Below are 17,391 nucleotides of genomic sequence, written 5' to 3' on the forward strand. Positions count from 1 at the left end.
AAAGAAGCAAAGTTGGAACACGTGAGAGGTATTCCCACAAAAATATACAATGCTTCCATCAGTAATGTAACAATCACACAGGAACTGACTCAATATCAGCAACTTTCTAAAGAGCATAACCTGTTGAAGTAGGCTATCCATCTGGATTTGTATTGTAGTAATGATCTTTCTATTATATCTTGGCCTTCAGTAATATTATCTAATGCGCTAAAAAACAATAGAAGATTATCGTGGATGTACTGCAAAATAATAAATATTTGTATGTACATATCTATGATACAATATAATTTATAACATGCATTATGCTATTCGACAATTAAATTGAAAACAGTTTTACATGGGTTTAATGACATACTTGAACACAATAGCAACGTTTATGTGTTTGCATTTTTCTAGTACAGCGTAGTTTGCTAGTCAAAGTCCCACCAAAACACTCTACCACAAGAAAAAAGTAACATTTACAAGCTGAAAATAAATCCAATGGCAATGGCATTAAGCAGCATTCGATCAACTTCTAACGCTAATGTCAGACGATCGCTCAATGCCAAAATTGAGACAAATTTCAATTACCGTCTATCTTTATACCTTTCCGAACACAGTTGTTAGGTTTTGTATGCAGCAATCCATAGCAGCTTCCGCCAGAGATGTGCAAAGATGAGGACATGCAACGATTTTAGTTCATAAGAGTAGGCCCTGCTGCTTATAACTTTCACAAAGTATTTCAAAATTTCAAATTTCTATTTGTCAAGTTCTAAGGTTTATAGCACAAGAAATTGAAACTTATTATTAACCTATTATTATTTTGGGTGGTAAAACTTACTATAAATTAGATGACGACATGAGGCATTGGTTATTAAGTATTAGCTGATGCTATCTAGAGCTTAGCAGCTAAACCAAAACGGTATCATTGGCGGCCGTAAACTCACGTACACATCCATGCTACCGCCACCTAGCCACACGAACGGACACTCTATATATGGGTAGATAATGAATTTGTAAATTTTCTACCCAACTTAGCTATGTATTTGCGTCTTCGTTGTCATGCACGCTCCCAGCAACACAATATCCGTTTCGTCTAAAGGTTCATATACACTGGCGTAGGGTATTGTTGTTGCATAGACGCATGTACACATCAGGTCATTTAAATTGCAAAAACCAAGAGCATATGTTATGCATGGAGTCTAAGTGTGACCCTTAAACTTTAGCCTTTACTTTGTCAAAGTTAATGATGCGTCAATTACATTAATGTTTAAATTAAAACCGCATGCTCAGTTCCACGGATTCGTTTCCTTGTACAGTTTTAAAAATACAATATGGTTTCCTTTCAGATGATGATGATTTCTCTAATGCAAAGGGGCATGACGTATCTTTGTCATCGGCAATGCTCTTGTACGAAATTGTCTGCAAGAAGAAAAATGAGAGATCTTTGAAAAAATCAGTTAATTAAAAGCTCATATATTACTATATAACGATTAGTCAAAATTCCAGTTCAAGTTGATTCAAGAGATAGAATTGACGTTAAAATTTGCTTTTTCAGACATTACTTTTTTGATAATAATCTACAATATATGATTTACTGTGTCGCAGCTCCTGCATTTAACCAGATAAACATATATTATCTAATTTCTTTATATTTTATGTTCAGTTTATACTCAAATGCTTCATTGTCATGTTCCGAGTCACTTTTAAAGATTCTGATTGCTATTCTAATCAATTCAGTCGTGTTCATTTTCTCAACTTCGTTCAATATTCAAACAAATCATACCTTTAGAAGTTCATTTGGGGTTATGTACGTCCATTCCTTTGGTACAATCTTATTTAGTATAAGCTGTAGAGAGAGTTCTCCCTCTTTAACAAAAATGAACGGTTTGGTTTGGTAAAAGTCCATACCTAGAGTAGTAATCATATTCTGTAAAGAGAATAATAGTAACGATGGAGCAATTAAACATCAAGACGGATATAAGTGCAGAATTCTTATCTCTTTACCATCAAAGTACTGGGAACTTTACAGAATATTTCGAAAATAAATATTTCTATATAGTTATCTTAATCTTGTTGAATGATTAACACGCTAACATAGTCCAGATATTGCAGAAACATAACTACCATACCGATACTCGCTTGACTAAATGAGCGATGTAAAAGAAAAGCTGACTATGGGATAGTAATCATCATACGTTTAAAATATATCAATGCAGCAAACATTTATTTCAAAATTGATCAAGCAATTGATATCACCGCCATGTAGAAAACGTGTACCTCTGCTCTTCCTGGTAGATCCATGTAGTATCCGACCTCCATTTCTGCTATACTTTCGTTTGCAAGTAGCCTTTTACCAGCAGTGAAGACTTTTATTCTTTTGGCAACAACAATTTTGTCGTTTATTTCAAACTTCACCCAACAAAATTGCTTCAAACGAATAACACAGTGGTTTTCTTCGAGTGTACATTTTGCACTTGAATCTTCCTTCCAGACTGGCGGGCCTGTACATTGAAGATAATTCCAAATACGTTATAGATCCGGTTTATATCACAGCAACTCAAAATGCTTATCCTACGTAAAATTATAGGATTGCCAATTGTGATACTTCAGAAATAAATCGCTCTAGGATTCCTTGTGGGGTGAACACACTGTCGAAATTAAGTACATAATTTGTCATTGGAAAAGTAACGGATTTCCAATTAGGTCAGATGATGGCATGTCAGTCCATTACAGCTAATAATGTTCCTACTCCTTATGAAAACCTGCTTCTCTTTATCTATCATAGGTTATGTCGTGTATACCGATATTGTTACGTGACTCATTACAGAAAATATATTTTTAGATCGATAGAACATCCAATAACACAACGCGATAAGAGTGAATGCTATTCTAGGAAAGGAAACCAGTTGCTTTTCTTACAAAAATTAGATTCTCGCCACATAAATATTGTTTCTTGGAATATAATTGATAAATCATTTAGCACTAGATTGTTTTCATTTGGAACCAAGAAGCTTTTACGATTAGTGCCTACCTTCTTCATGGTGACTAACAAACACCTTCACATGATTTTTAATTTCTTTGTAATTCTTCTTCAGCTGCAAACAATGCGGTAATTTTAAGTGCACTGGCGAAGAAAATCTTGCTTTGTTCGGCAATAATTCTACTACAACTGATGAATTGCTGGAGAAGTTTTCGATTGAAGCAAATTGTTTATCGAACGGTATGATAGTCATTTCAATCAGTTGTTTGTGTCGAACTGCTCCTGCTGGAATGTCAAGCTCAACCCCGGTGTCCGGAATATGCATGTGAGCTCCTTTCACCGTCAGAGTAACAGCAACTTTCAAATCAGGATTTAGCTGTTCTATATTACACAAACAAAAGTATTATAAAGATAGTGATGCAATTTTTCTTTAGCAGAAATACCTCTTACCTTCTTTTTTTGTAAGAGTTTTGCATAATCTGGGTTTACTTCAGAAAATAAGACTGCACTGATGTTGTAACCTATTTTTACTGTAATTTGTCCTTGCGAATTTTGGGAGGCTTAGATTTATCCGTTACAGATTTACTCGATAAACGACGCACTGTGCTCTATACGAAGCAATGTTAAGTCCGTCTGTTTAGGAAATGACCCCATCCCCCTCCCATCCCCTTTATCTGAGGATAAGATATTTTCCTTCGGACCCTAACACCAGCTACAATGGAATTGATTGGACGCCAAGATGCAGCTGCACAAGTTGCTGTTGTGAGTGTACAATATATTCTCAGCTGGTAATCTGTTAGGTCACATCCTCCCACAGCTGTTTATCAAAGTACAAGTTCAAGGGAAACAAATAGTACTTCCCCGCACTGAATATTTGTTCGTCACTCTTGAGATATTTTCACGTCTATCTGCTTGAAACTACCTTTCTCAAACATGAGTGAACCTTATTTGTAATTTCAGAAATTATGGATCAATATCATCATGATAAATTATCCTATATAAATACTTCCATCATTTAAACTGATATAATATGTAAAACAATATTAGTACTTTTTAAACAAGGTACGTGTTATAAACTACTTCACAAATCTTTATTTAGAAACGAATATTTTCAAAATTTGCACTTTTCGAATCACAGCTACAAAATTAATTATTACCTGGGGAACGTCTCTCATTTACATGGCATGCCTTTCAGGTGCGAATACAAGTAATGATCCAACACCTAGCCTATTAAGATGAATGCAGCCTATAAACACCTGTATGATTTGTGTGTTAATTGATACGAACCTCCATTTGCTACACCCAGATTCTCGAAATGGCTTGTACTAATGCTGCTAGAGCTGCATATCTGAAATACAACAGAAACTTTCCATAAGGTTAAAGGCAGTAATGTTTATATCGACGGACAAAACAATTACGTAAGACACTCATCGCGAAACAAGATTTTTTTGCACGTACGTTTATGTCATCGGTTTGGTTTGGTAAAAATGCGTGCTTGCTGCACTACAGACATTAAAAAGCGCTTGAAGTTACTGGATGGTAAGACACTCATCACTTTAGGAATTTTGCACCGATCCTACCGCTTCCTAAGACAGTAAACTTTAGAGACTTAGTTTGGTTTCAATCAATCAATGCACTTCAACCATATTCTTAATTCTATGTCAAATAGCGTGATTATTTTTGTTAATTTTATCCACAGTATAAAACATAATTCATGACAAGTCTGCCCACTGCGGGGGTTGAGGGAGGCTAAAGGTACCAATCACACAGAGGACATTCCGGAGAAGAGAACAACAGTCTGATACATTTATATTATTTTCACTTTCGTAGGCGGATAGAAAGTTTCTTAACGTTTCTATATACATTATATGTTATTTCTCATGTTGAGGAAAGAAAAAATTGCTTCTGAGGGAGTGTAGAATCATGCGCTTAACTGTGTTCATCTATTCTTAATTATGTAAGCATCGCATGTTTGAAATTACTTAATTTGAAGTCACAATTTCTTTACAAACAAACTCGTTCTTTCAAACTATAACTAGAAGCTTTTTGATTGTAGAGCATCTTGCACGCGTAGGATTTGTTTAAACTATTCTCATCCACTGGATCACCAAGGTAAAACAGAACTAAGCTTTAAAAGGTGCGTGTGCAATTTAAATTTTACTAATTATAAACTAAACCACACTCAGGCATTTATCGGTTGTTGGGTTATTATAAATACTGAAGATGTTTATTCAGGAAGTTTAAGAGAACACGACATTTTGACGAAATAAAGAGCGGAATAATTCTTACCCCTGTGTCCACTGATTCTGCAATAACAGACTCTAACTCATCCATACCAAAAATTGCGGTATCCCTTTGACATGAAACGTCTATATTGAAAGGAATAAAAGTGCAATTACAAAAGTACTTTAAATTTACAAGATCGTTGATATGACATGAATCAAGTTAACATCAAAAGTAGCTCTTGGGCTTATCAACCGATTACAGTCTTCTCAACTTAACGATTATTATTCAAACTTAAACTGTAATTAATAAATTGAAAAAACTTCTAAACTGAGCCACCAAATAAAACCATCAATAGCGAAAAAACAGTGAATAATTTCGATTGCAACGTTTCGTCGTTATAGTTTTTCCTATAATGTTGTTACAGTGGTATTATTGTTTTAATTGTTTACATTACTAACTGATTTGTTTTTTCTCATTATGTATCCTTTAAATTCTTGTACATTGACTATTCAAGCTTTCCATCTGCATATCTGGATATTTAAATTGAAACTATATTTTTTCATTGTCCATAATATTGTGAAAGCTATTTAGAGCATATGTCTATTGTTTTAACGAGATACTAAAAAATCTCAACTATTACTTAAAACAGTTCGAAAAGATTAACTTAAAAGATTAACCTCTACCGACTTACTATCTAGCTCTGCATCCGACAGGAAACGTGGAAGCATCCCCTGAAAATTAATTTTTTATGAATGTTAAAAGAAATTCAAGATTGCTCACAACCTGTAAGTTAAGTTTTTACCAGCACATGAGAGTTTCGCTGTAAACTGGGATGAATATAAGTGTCCTGGTATTCTGCTTATTCTCAAAAAAATCAGAAGTCCCTCTTATGTAAATGAACCAGCAACTGACTATTTTTATGTTACAGGAGACGGTCTGTAATCTCATTTCTCGGTACACTCATATAAATTTTCGTTAAAGATGAATTTCCTTCATTTCTTTATACCACCATTCTTAAAGAGTTTACTCATTGTTTGCAAGGTTTGTGTATCAATACTATTAATTCCTACTAATGTTTAAAATAATGAGCTTAACTTCGGTCATTTCTATACCTTTATTTGCATTTTACGTGACATTGCTATTATCTTACTATAAACCAAATGTGTTTGCCAAATATGCATACTTGAGCTATTTACAACTGAGTGTAAACACGTGATATGCACGTGATTGGATCAACCATTGACAATGCCTTACCTGTGAAATTGCTTCTCTCTTCCCTTTTGATAGAAGTTCATTGAGATGTGCGTTTTCTTCCTGTAGTTTAAGGTTCATATCTTCCAGCTCCTTCTGACTAGCACGTACCTGCCATGTCAAATGCATAAGTAACCGTTACATGTTTGTTTCCAAACCGTCCTTCTTGCGCTTGTCTTCCAAAGTGAAGAGTTAAAATGTGAGTCTTGCACTGCTTAAAATGATTAACAACGAGATTATCGTTCCGATTTGTTTTTTTGTGAAAATTATAAACATGTTCCAAAATACATGCCGCTCTCCTTATTTATTTCCTTTCGATAATAGATATTTCAGCTTTCTCTACCTTCCTAGACTATACCTGTAACTTACTTATGAGTACTGAATATGCTTATTTACCTGCAAAGGTGTAAATGCAATAAACACTTGATAACTTTAAAGTATCCAGGTAAACCAATCACGTATTTAACCATACAGATATTATACCTTTGATATTATTTTTTTCTGATCGTCATCTAGTCTTGCGTCTTCTGAATATTTTAAAGTCAGTTGTTTTGTCTCAGTTTCTAGGGTTACCGTACCACTTTCTGTTACGTGCAGTTGCTGACATGAAATTTATCTTTGCCCTTCCGAGCAAGTTTGGTGCAATGGCTTCTCCGGTTCATGTAGTTTCCCGATTTACAAGTCCTAACACTTAACAAAATAAAGATTTCGATGCATGGCATACTACCTTAATGAATGTCTTGAAAGCAATCGTTTCTCTTTCGTTTTGTTCTTCTACTTACTTTCATTGATTTATCTTTTGCTCTTATTGTAAAGAGAACTGCTAGTAAAAGCAATTAGTGAAGTCAAGACATACTAGTTACATTCCAGCGCTGCTTTCTTCAATTCTCAGTTTTGGAAAACATTTTATGTCTACTTTACTTTTCTTTCGAAGATATGATTCATAAGTCTCGATCGTAATATATATATATCATTACTACATAATAGAAGTTCACTGTCATGTCATCCAACATATCGTCAAACGCTTTCTAACATCATAGGTTAATTTAAGTCATTTTAATTCATCATGAAAACGAAGCTCTAAAGATTTCAAATAAGTGGAATATACGAGCATGCATCTTTTGTGTTATTTGGTGATCAGATAATATTTTTTTATATAAGCTTTGTGCAATTTCATTTCATTTCATTAACCTTGTTTTTCTTCCGGAATAAAGTGCAACGTTTTCTGTTCGTAAGTGTGTATTGAGCAACGGCATTCCTTCAAAGTTTTATTTGACAAAGAACTGCATAACTTGATTTTTGTGCAATATGCAGTAAGCAATATCGAGAGGGGTATTACATGAAGTAATTGTAATAGTATACTTTTAAATGCTAAATTAAGTACATTTACTATCAGCCTTAGCACGTAGTAAAATATTAAAGTCCACAATTGAATCCGTGCGATCTCTAAGCTTTTGTTGCAATATTGATATTTAAGCTCTTCAAAGTAATTAACGAAAGTCTGAAACATCCAAAAGTCTTCATCCCGTAATTAATGATTATCTTAATTCATTGTTTGACGGACAAATCAAACTGTTTTACTTCAATATATCTGGCTTTTATCTTGATATGAAGCATCTGTACCCTTATTTCCAGCTTTCATCAGCATGGTACACTTAAACTCTAATTTCGCTCAAGCCAGAAGGACATTGCCAGAATGAATGTGACACGACTCAACGCAACCTTCGTTAATGTGGACAGTCGGGAAGTGCGTATGTGGTTAAGGTTATACATACACATTGTGAATAATTAGGAAGAATATTTTCAACAATAGTGATATCCATAAAATGGTAGAATAAATACCGTTGACCAAAGAAATTATATTATATAGTACTGTCGTTTGTAGGCTATTACATTATTGCAACTTCAAGATCGTTATAAAAGTTAGTTGGAAAATTGTGAGACTCGTCCATAACTTCAAATGCAAAAAGAAAATGCAACATTCACCAGTATCTATTCGGTCATCTCACCTTAGATAGTGCAGTATGTTCTGCTGCATCTTTTCTCTGTTAATAACCATTTAAGACACAAAACTTCCTTTTATTTTTCTTCCTTTCTTTGTCTTGTTCTCGTCGCTTTATACTTTGTAGTTATCGTTACCATACTGTACTTCATTATCAAAACCTTGTTTGCAGGCTGTTTGTTCTTGTAAATCATTGTCATTATTATTGTTATTGAGGATTTCATGTCTTTATATCTTTCTACCTTACGGATAATATTTTGATAGAGCACTCTTCATTTCTTTGATGCCAATTCTTTATACCAGAACCATAATTATATTGTTGTGTTACATTTTGTGTAATTCAGCGGGATACGGGGTCAGACAAAATGACATTGGTCTATATATTTAAGTAACTAATAAATGTTCTAAGATGCGTTTCTTTGAGCGTGTAACATTAAAATAAACCTCAATAGCAATTGCTAATAGAGACTGTTTTCGAAATAAAAACGACGAATCAGATACTTTAAACAATCAATATAGCCTATAAATTATATGATATTGTATTTCACTGTCGCATCACCACATAAACTGTGGGTTATGAAGGAATGACTACCATCATTATGTAAGAGAGCTGGAGGAACTGTGGGACTCGTCAATATATTCCATTTGAAAAGCAATTAACATCTAGAGCTTTTGCGAACGTAGAAAAAATGCAATGCTTATTAATTGGTAGTTTCAATTGTTACGGTGACAATTTATATACAACCCTGTGATATTGTTTCGTTAATGTATCCATTAATAACACTCTAGACTAAAATTTCAACACTTTAATCCGTCACTGACAATCTCACCTCTAAAAAGGACGCTATCTGTCTTTCTGTATTGCTTTTCTCTGTACATAGTTGTTTTTTCAGATCTTCGTTCTCTTTCTGTAGTATTTCATATGCCTTGTGTAGTTTTTCGCCAGAAGTCCTTGCCTATAATATTAATACGTTTATCAGAATAATCGCAGTAATAAAAATTGGAATAATATATGATCATCTTTATAAATAACATTTTTTAACTTCTCTTCTTTGCTCTCGTATATGACAGATTACAACATAACAGTCTCACAAATATATTTGGACCAACTGTCAAACTATTATGAGATTTGTTGATATAATTTGGGGTATTTCAAAACAATTCCATGCAAACCTCATCGACAACCATTTATCTGTTTGTAAAGTAACAATAACCATGACAAAGTATGCAAAAATATATATTTTGTTAACCAAAATCAAGGATATTATGCAACAGTTCTTTGTATTTGAATATCAGACTAGCTACAACCAACATATTTGACTATGTTTCGTCACTAATCCCCTCACCTTTGAATCCTTTAGTTCTCTTTATTTACTTCATTTTTTTGTATTTATTTACCAGTACCATTTATCGATGGGTGCGCGAGTATGTGTGTGTAAGTTAGCCAAAAAGTGTGTCGCGATCTCCTCATAAACCATTAGTCCGATCATGTTCAAACATAGTGGGTTGGTGTCTGACTATTTAAACTCGTGCCTGTGTAATTGATGACGTCATCGGTCAAAAGTCAGAAGTCAATGTTCAAAAAACATAACAATTGAATTTTCCGTTTGTCAACATGTAGAAAAGGGTCAATGGGCCATAAGTTATATAGAGAATGATGAAAAAAAAATTAAATAGGACAGATTTAGGTATTTTTTATCGGGTCAAAGGTCAATTATGCCAAAGGTCAAGTTGGCCTAAAGTGTGCGAAAAAGTGTGTCGGCATCTCCTGTCACAATATATGTAGAAAATGATGAGACGAATTTTAAAAAAAAGAAGAATTTGGTGTTAAGTGTCAAGAACAATGTCATTTGAAGGCAAAGGTCAATTTGTCGTCAATTTTGCGAGAACGTGCGTCACAAACGCCTCCTTTGTCGTTATATTTTTAATATCCTTGGAGGGGTGGGGAAGGGGTGAAGAGGGTATTTGTTTCGTTTAATGCCCTTTGAGTATCGATGGTAGGCTTAGTAGAAAATTATCAGTGATAGTTTTCTTTTTAACACATGGCTTTTTAAAACATTAAACAGATTTTCTTGAAACTGCTTGGCTGTACTTCTAGGATGGTTCTTTCCTTGAACAGATACAGAAACCGTATCAGTATAAAAATAGCTGTTAATTTAGATACAGTGTCGTATATTAAATTCAAATATATTTGAAGTCACAATTAACTTATATATTTTAACAGACAACATTATTATACGGCAAATAAAAATTACAAAACGGCTTTTAATTGTTATTTATTACACAAGATATTATTCATTTAATGTGTTTCCGATGATATACACAACTCCCTGGATGCCCTCTTGTTTGCATTGCTTTATCTTTCCGATTACTACTAGCGAGAGCCGCCAGTAATACCATCTAGCTTCCTTCGGGATCTTTGACTGATTTATAGTTGTACTCCTTCAAAATTGTTTTACACAAGTGGAAACAAACATAATTGAACTGAATTGAATTGAATATAAACGATTTTGAATCTTTCCGTACCTGAATTTTTGATCTTTCTTCACGAGTCCCTTTTTTTTGTTCTTCTTTCAAATTGTCTTCCAATTTTGTCTGTCGAATTTTGAGTTCCGTTATCATACCCTCTTGTTCTTTTATCCTTTCGTTTAACTGCAAAAATGAGTAACAATAATGAAGAAAATGGGATATTTTATGAACGAATCGGAAAGATTACACTGAAAAAATAAACTAGTCAATATTGCCACGGACTAACGTTAAATTAGTCTGTAACGTTAGTCAATGCACACGAACTAGCAAAAATCTTCGTTTCATCGCTGATTCTTAGTCAGTTTACACTGACTAAGGAAAATATAATCACAGCTTAGTCGGTGGCGACGGACTAAGGTATTTTAACCCATGGACTAAGAACGATACGGACACCCGATTTACGCCATAATCGTAGCTTAGTCGGTGTCGACGGACTAATGTATTTTAACCCAATTCGATTCACTTCAATTTGGAAACCGAGAGGCAACGGCAGCTTGCTGGACTTGGCATAGTTTCATACGATCACTCTAAGCAACTTTCAACCGTAAATCACCCAAGAAGGTCTTTAGAAGAATGGAGGTATTAACTGCCATCATCGGCCTACCTGTTATTCCTTTAACTTGAAGGTAAAATTAAAGTTAATTGTTAGGCCACTGGCACTAGTACTGTATTATGGTTAGTGTAACACTACCGTTGTCACGCTGGCGTTTCGCAATACACAAGTGCAATGACAGTAAGTAGCCTATAGGCTTCTACTGGGTACTGCAGTGCATTCTCAACACTAAAGTGTAGATTCTAAACACCAATTAACAATGTGTTATGTGTGTATTGGGCTAGATTGAACAGTGGCACATAATCTTCTAATTTATTCCCAAACAAATGCTGGAACTATAAGTCTCAATAGTTTATTTGAAGTCTACACTCATTTGGTAAAGATTTCCTGTAATTTCCCATGTGAATCTAAATGGGTAGGCTTTGTGATATTGAATAAGCAAGGCTAGACCTTCAAACGTACAGTCACAGTAGGCTGAACAAATTATGTTGGCTAGTCAACGGCATTATATGTTGCGAGCAGTCAGGATGCACGCTTCAGTTCTATTTAACCTTTTCATTTATCATTTTTTAGTATTTAATTTCCGGTCACACCCAGGAAACAATTGCGACATTCCTTCACGGTCGACTTGTTTACTGTAAGAAGTATTAACCGTTTTTTCTCAGGAAAGCTTGATAGTCTGAAGTTATTATAACATGTGCTTTTAGTATACTGCCAAAAGAGTAAGTTGTTGTATTTGTATTGATATTGTATGTAGAAGTAACGGAAAATTTAGTATGTTTAGTTTGGTCTAATTGCACGTTCTTTTTCTGTCCAATGTAGTGCAGGGTTCACTTGCGCGAATTCAAATTATTCTGTTTATGTATATGTATAAGCATCGATTCGTAGATTATGATGTTTTTCTTTGGACATTTATTTGTAATTCAAGCATATCTGTTTAGTAGCAAAGTTTAAAGGTTAAGATTAATTAGTTTTCTCTTTTTGATCCTAGATTGAATGAAACTCATTGACGTAAATAATAGATCAGATCATACAGTTTAACGCAGTTCCTGAAACTCTGGGTATTCTCTAGTCTTCGCCGGTCCATTATATACTTTAGTACTACTAGTAAGACTAAATCAAAACGACCGAAAGACAAACTTAGTATAGCAAAGTACTGATTCTCCTCTAGCCTAGGTCTAAACAGGCTTGTTATGCGAGCAAGCAAAATAACAACTAAAAACGATTATGCCTATAAATAAGTTGGCTCAGTGCATTTCTGTTTCTAAATTTTATATTTTTAAAGATCATAAAAACAAACAAAGATTTAGCCCATGTTTTATTATCTCTGTATTCTGGGCATTTGATTCTTGTTGCAATGGTAATGACACTCCCGTTTAAATGTTCAGCTTTATACAGTCTGCTTCAAACTTTGGGATTGTTTTTTGAGACTATAGTGGAAGCAAATCTCACATAACTTTGTGGTGACAACTTTTTTTTTTCTTTTTCAACTGATAAATACTTTGCTGTTTCTTTTTTCCAGCAGAAATTGAAAAGCCAAATATCTAAGTCAAGGGTGAGGTGTCCTGTGATGTACAGCACCAGTGTGGAGGCAACAACAGAAGAGGAGAACTGTGTTATATATGGCTTAAAGACATGTTTTAAGATGATATATTGGTACCCTTCGCAGAACAAAAGAGTTTATCCAAGAGTCCAAAAAGCAAAGGAACAAGTACCATAGAGAAAAAAGATGGAAGAGTGAGTTTAACTATTGTACCCAACTGTTTAATGATATTAAAGATACTTTTCATAACCTGTTTTTAAAAAAAAAACAGTCTAGTTTATCATTTACGTGCAAGCTTCATAAGTTTGGTCAAATTTTCACTGATCTGTAGAGCGGGAGTCCAGAGGGTTTGGTTAGCTGGGAAGGTAACCAATTGCCTGGTACATCACAATGTTCACAATGCACTCCTGTATATGAAACCTGACGACTGGCAAACCGACTGTGGTGGATGTGGCTGGGAGAGCAATTTTAAAGTCACCTAATAGCTAACCTAGATCAGCTTTCATGGTAACCACATCATAGTAAGAACAATGTGTCAGGTATGGCCCCAAGAGCAACAAATGGCCATCGCCAGTAATTATTGGTGGTGGGGTACCCCTGCCAGTGATCAACAATTGACCCCTCACGGCTGACCTAGGTCAGCTCATGAGGTAACCACTTGAAACCTACTGGAAAATGTTGGTTATGACTTCAGATAAAAGGGATGGGCATTGCCAGTAACTTTTATTGGTGGGGTACCTCTGCCAGTAGACCCCCAATATGCCCATCCCCTCATTGACCTAGGTGAGCTCATGATTTGACCAGTTGAAACCTACAGGAAAATGATAAGTATCACTTTACATGTAAGGATGGGCATTTCCAGTATTTTATATTGGTGGGCCACCACTGCCAGAGTCAGCCCATCCCTTACATATAGAATCCTGTCAATCATTTTCCAGTAGTTTTCAACTGGTTAAATCATGAGCTGACCTAGATCAATGAGGAGGGGGGCATTTTGGGGGTCTACTGGCAGGGTTATCCCACCAATGTAAATGACTAGAAATGCCCATCCCTTACATATGAAGTAATACCTATCATTTTCCTGTAATTTTTCAACTGGTTATCTCATGAGCTGACCTAGGTCAATGAGGGAATGGGCATTTTGAGGGTCTACTGGCAGGGGTACCCCCCCCCCCAATATAAATTACTGGAAATGCCCATCCCTTACATATGAAGTGATACCATTTTCCAGTAGTTTTCAACTGGTTACATCATGAGCTCATCTAGGTCAATGGGGGATGGGCATTTTGGGGGTCTACTGGCAGGGGTACCCCACCAATAAAAATTACTGGCAATGCCCATCAGGTGTATCTGAAGTCCTAACCAACATTTTCCAGTAGGTTTCAAGTGGTTACCTCATGAGCTGACCTAGGTCAGCCTTGAGGGGTCAATTATAGATCACTGGCAGGGGTACCCCACCACCAATAATTACTGGCAATGGCCATTTGTTGCTCTTGGGGCCATACCTGACACATTGTACTTACTTTGATGTGTTACCATGAAAACTGATCTAGGTTAGCTATCAGGTGACTTTAAAATTGCTCTCCCAGCCACACTCACCACAGTCGGTTTGCCAGTTGTCTGGTTTCATATACAAGAATGCACTGTGAACATTGTGATGTACAAGGCAATTGGTTACCTTCCCAGCTAACCAAACCCGCTGGGCTCCCGGTCTATTGGGATCATTATTAACATGATTAACATAATTATTCAGCTTTGAAAAATAACTTGGTGTTATGCTGTTCAAAGCTGATAATTATTTGGTAAAGCCGCTATTCCTGGCTTATAATTTGAGGGACCTAGATTTAAATGTATACCTCCCAATATGTTATAAAATTTTAATGTAAATGTATGTTTATGATAATGTGAGTTATCATGTGCTATATCTTTATCTGTGCTTACACGTATATCATATTTTCTGTTCACAGGTCAATAATGGTGCAGATTTTGGCTTCCTGAAGACAAGTGGGAGGCCATTTGTAGTTAAGAGAAACACTCTTTGGTCGTGAAGACTTAACTGGTGTCGATTTGGGGTACCACTTTAAAACGAAAGTCATGAGGAACCCTTGCCCAAGATTCAACTTTGCATTATTGTGCAGTGCTATACTTTTGCGATTCATGTTTGATCCATTAACTTGTCTTAACTTTGTTGGAATAAAATCATATTTTCAGATTATTGTTTACAGTGATTTCTTCTCTATCTGTCGAAAGTCAGCCTTTGTAGACATCAGAAGTTTTATCAGAAATAAATACTGCCAACGTACACATTATTTGTGTTTCTTCTGCTCTCTTTTCTTTCAGTGATGCTAGTCAGTGAAACTAGTCGGGTTTAATTCTTTCAGTGATTCTAGTCAGTGCAACTAGTCAGTCGATACCGACTAAGAAAGGTTAGTCGGGAGAGGCACCATCCTGACTAATGTTAAACCTGCTATAAACTAGTCGGTGGCTCATATAAATTAGTCGGTAAAGACCGACTAATGTTACCAACTAATGTAACTGACTAATATACATTTACCGACTAAGAAATTGTTGATCGACTAAGCTGACGGACTAAGATGACCGACTAAGAAATCCAACTGCCTAAGGAATAAATTAGTCGGTATAGCAACTGACTAAGGCTATGTTAGTCGGGAGAGACACCAGATGGGCTAACGTTATGTTAGTCGGTGAACCAATTTAAGTTTTCAGTGTACATGGTTGCTGACATGTATAGGCTGAAACAGAAAAGTGAGGAACTGAAGATCATCATCAAAGAACAGAATATACATGTAAAGGCAACTAAAGTAGAACTCTCGAACAGAGAAGATATCTTTCAGAGGCGAGTGTGGCCAGGATCATGAGCTTTCTTTGTTTGAACTGAAGCTACAATGATATAAAATGGTTATCAAAGCTTCTTACCCTTGCTGATATGCTCATTTCTTTTCATTTGAAGTCAAGAGGAATCATATGCTATCTTCACATGAAGTTTTGTAATTATTCTTATACTGTCAAGAAATATCTCATCTTGTTCATTATAATTAAGAATTTTCGGAGTTAACGAAAGAATAACATAACTAGAGGGTACTAGAACGAAATTAAAGGTCAACAAAAGAAATTGAAAGACAGTTTGGTTCAAGAAAGAGAAAATTCACTCGTGAAGAGAGATCAGGTGTTCAGGTTTGGAAGATTAAAATTTGAAATACATCCAGTTCCGTTTTGTTCCGTTTACTTTTACATGCATAAAAACGAGTAACGACCAGTATACATACAAGCAAGTAGAGGATGCCAAAGAAACTAGATGTTTGAAATTGCCGCTCCCTTTTACTATAAGAGCAAAAGATAAACACAATACAAAACAAGAGGAAATTAATATAATAATAATACTAAAAAACAACGATGGTACTTAAGAAATTCACGAAGAATGAATACCAAGCATAAAAAGTCGTTATTTCAATTTCATTACTGAAATGTGTACAATAAAAATGGCATTCTGGAACGTAATATATTGATAATGATGGAACAAAATAGTTCAAGACGGATCGTATCTTACAGTAACGTGGCGAATCGTATAGATGCATTTATGACACTATTACATTTACCACACATTGACTTTAATAGGGTGTAAGTGTTTTTCGGAAGTAACTGGATATATTCCCTTGTTTTTTGTTGTTGTTTTTTCTTTCTTTTTTTCTTACTTAACCCTTTCAAGCTGTCTCTTTATCCATTTCTACTTAGTGAATTATATTTCCTTATAAATTGTTACTGCGTTTTGCATACAGAAGGGGATATGTTTTATCTTACATCTATAATGTAAACGAGGAAACACAGTAGTAGACCTATCCTTCCCTTCATAACGGAAATGACCTGTGAAATTTGAAATGATACACCTTATCTCAGACCCAAACCGCCTATTTTGCAATGATGGATACTTGTTTGGACCTGTTATTCCATAATTCATGTAACATATTTGCTTGTCTGAAGATTAACTAACTGTAAGTAGTTTCATAGCGTTCGCGCAGGTAGGAATTATATGTTATAATATGCTTTATAGTGAAGGTTATAAAATCCTTGACATTGAATGTATACTTACTTTTGTTAAATTTTGATTGTTGATTTCATTGATGTTTTTCTCTTCCTTAATTTCATTTATTACTTGCTGATGCTGACGCTGCAGAGAATCTTTTTCTTTTTCCAGTTGTCTATTTTCATCCTGCAGGTTTTTATTTTCAGTTTCAACCTAAAAAAATGACGGTTAAATAATTATGTTTATTGACATCTGTCAATCCAACGGAACACTTGGCGAATAA

General features: G+C 35.0%; 1 protein-coding gene across 1 annotated transcript in view; it reads right to left on the reverse strand.

Annotated features, from left to right (window-relative positions):
• Positions 1-607: 607 nt before the first annotated feature.
• The window catches only part of LOC139977846 (uncharacterized), a 55,375-nt gene continuing 38,591 nt past the window's right edge, over positions 608-17,391 (reverse strand). The window contains exons 15-25 of the mRNA XM_071987532.1: positions 17,175-17,321; positions 10,968-11,093; positions 9,272-9,397; positions 6,443-6,550; positions 5,880-5,919; positions 5,252-5,331; positions 4,250-4,310; positions 3,014-3,343; positions 2,260-2,483; positions 1,766-1,909; positions 608-1,401 (exon numbers count right to left, since the gene is read on the reverse strand). Of these exons, the coding sequence (XP_071843633.1) occupies positions 1,255-1,401; positions 1,766-1,909; positions 2,260-2,483; positions 3,014-3,343; positions 4,250-4,310; positions 5,252-5,331; positions 5,880-5,919; positions 6,443-6,550; positions 9,272-9,397; positions 10,968-11,093; positions 17,175-17,321 (1,533 nt within the window). The 3' untranslated portion in view covers positions 608-1,254. The remainder of the gene's footprint in view (positions 1,402-1,765; positions 1,910-2,259; positions 2,484-3,013; positions 3,344-4,249; positions 4,311-5,251; positions 5,332-5,879; positions 5,920-6,442; positions 6,551-9,271; positions 9,398-10,967; positions 11,094-17,174; positions 17,322-17,391) is intronic.

The sequence above is a fragment of the Apostichopus japonicus genome, chromosome 12, assembly GCF_037975245.1.
Source record: "Apostichopus japonicus isolate 1M-3 chromosome 12, ASM3797524v1, whole genome shotgun sequence".
In the NCBI taxonomy this organism is placed as follows: Eukaryota; Metazoa; Echinodermata; class Holothuroidea; order Aspidochirotida; family Stichopodidae; genus Apostichopus; species Apostichopus japonicus.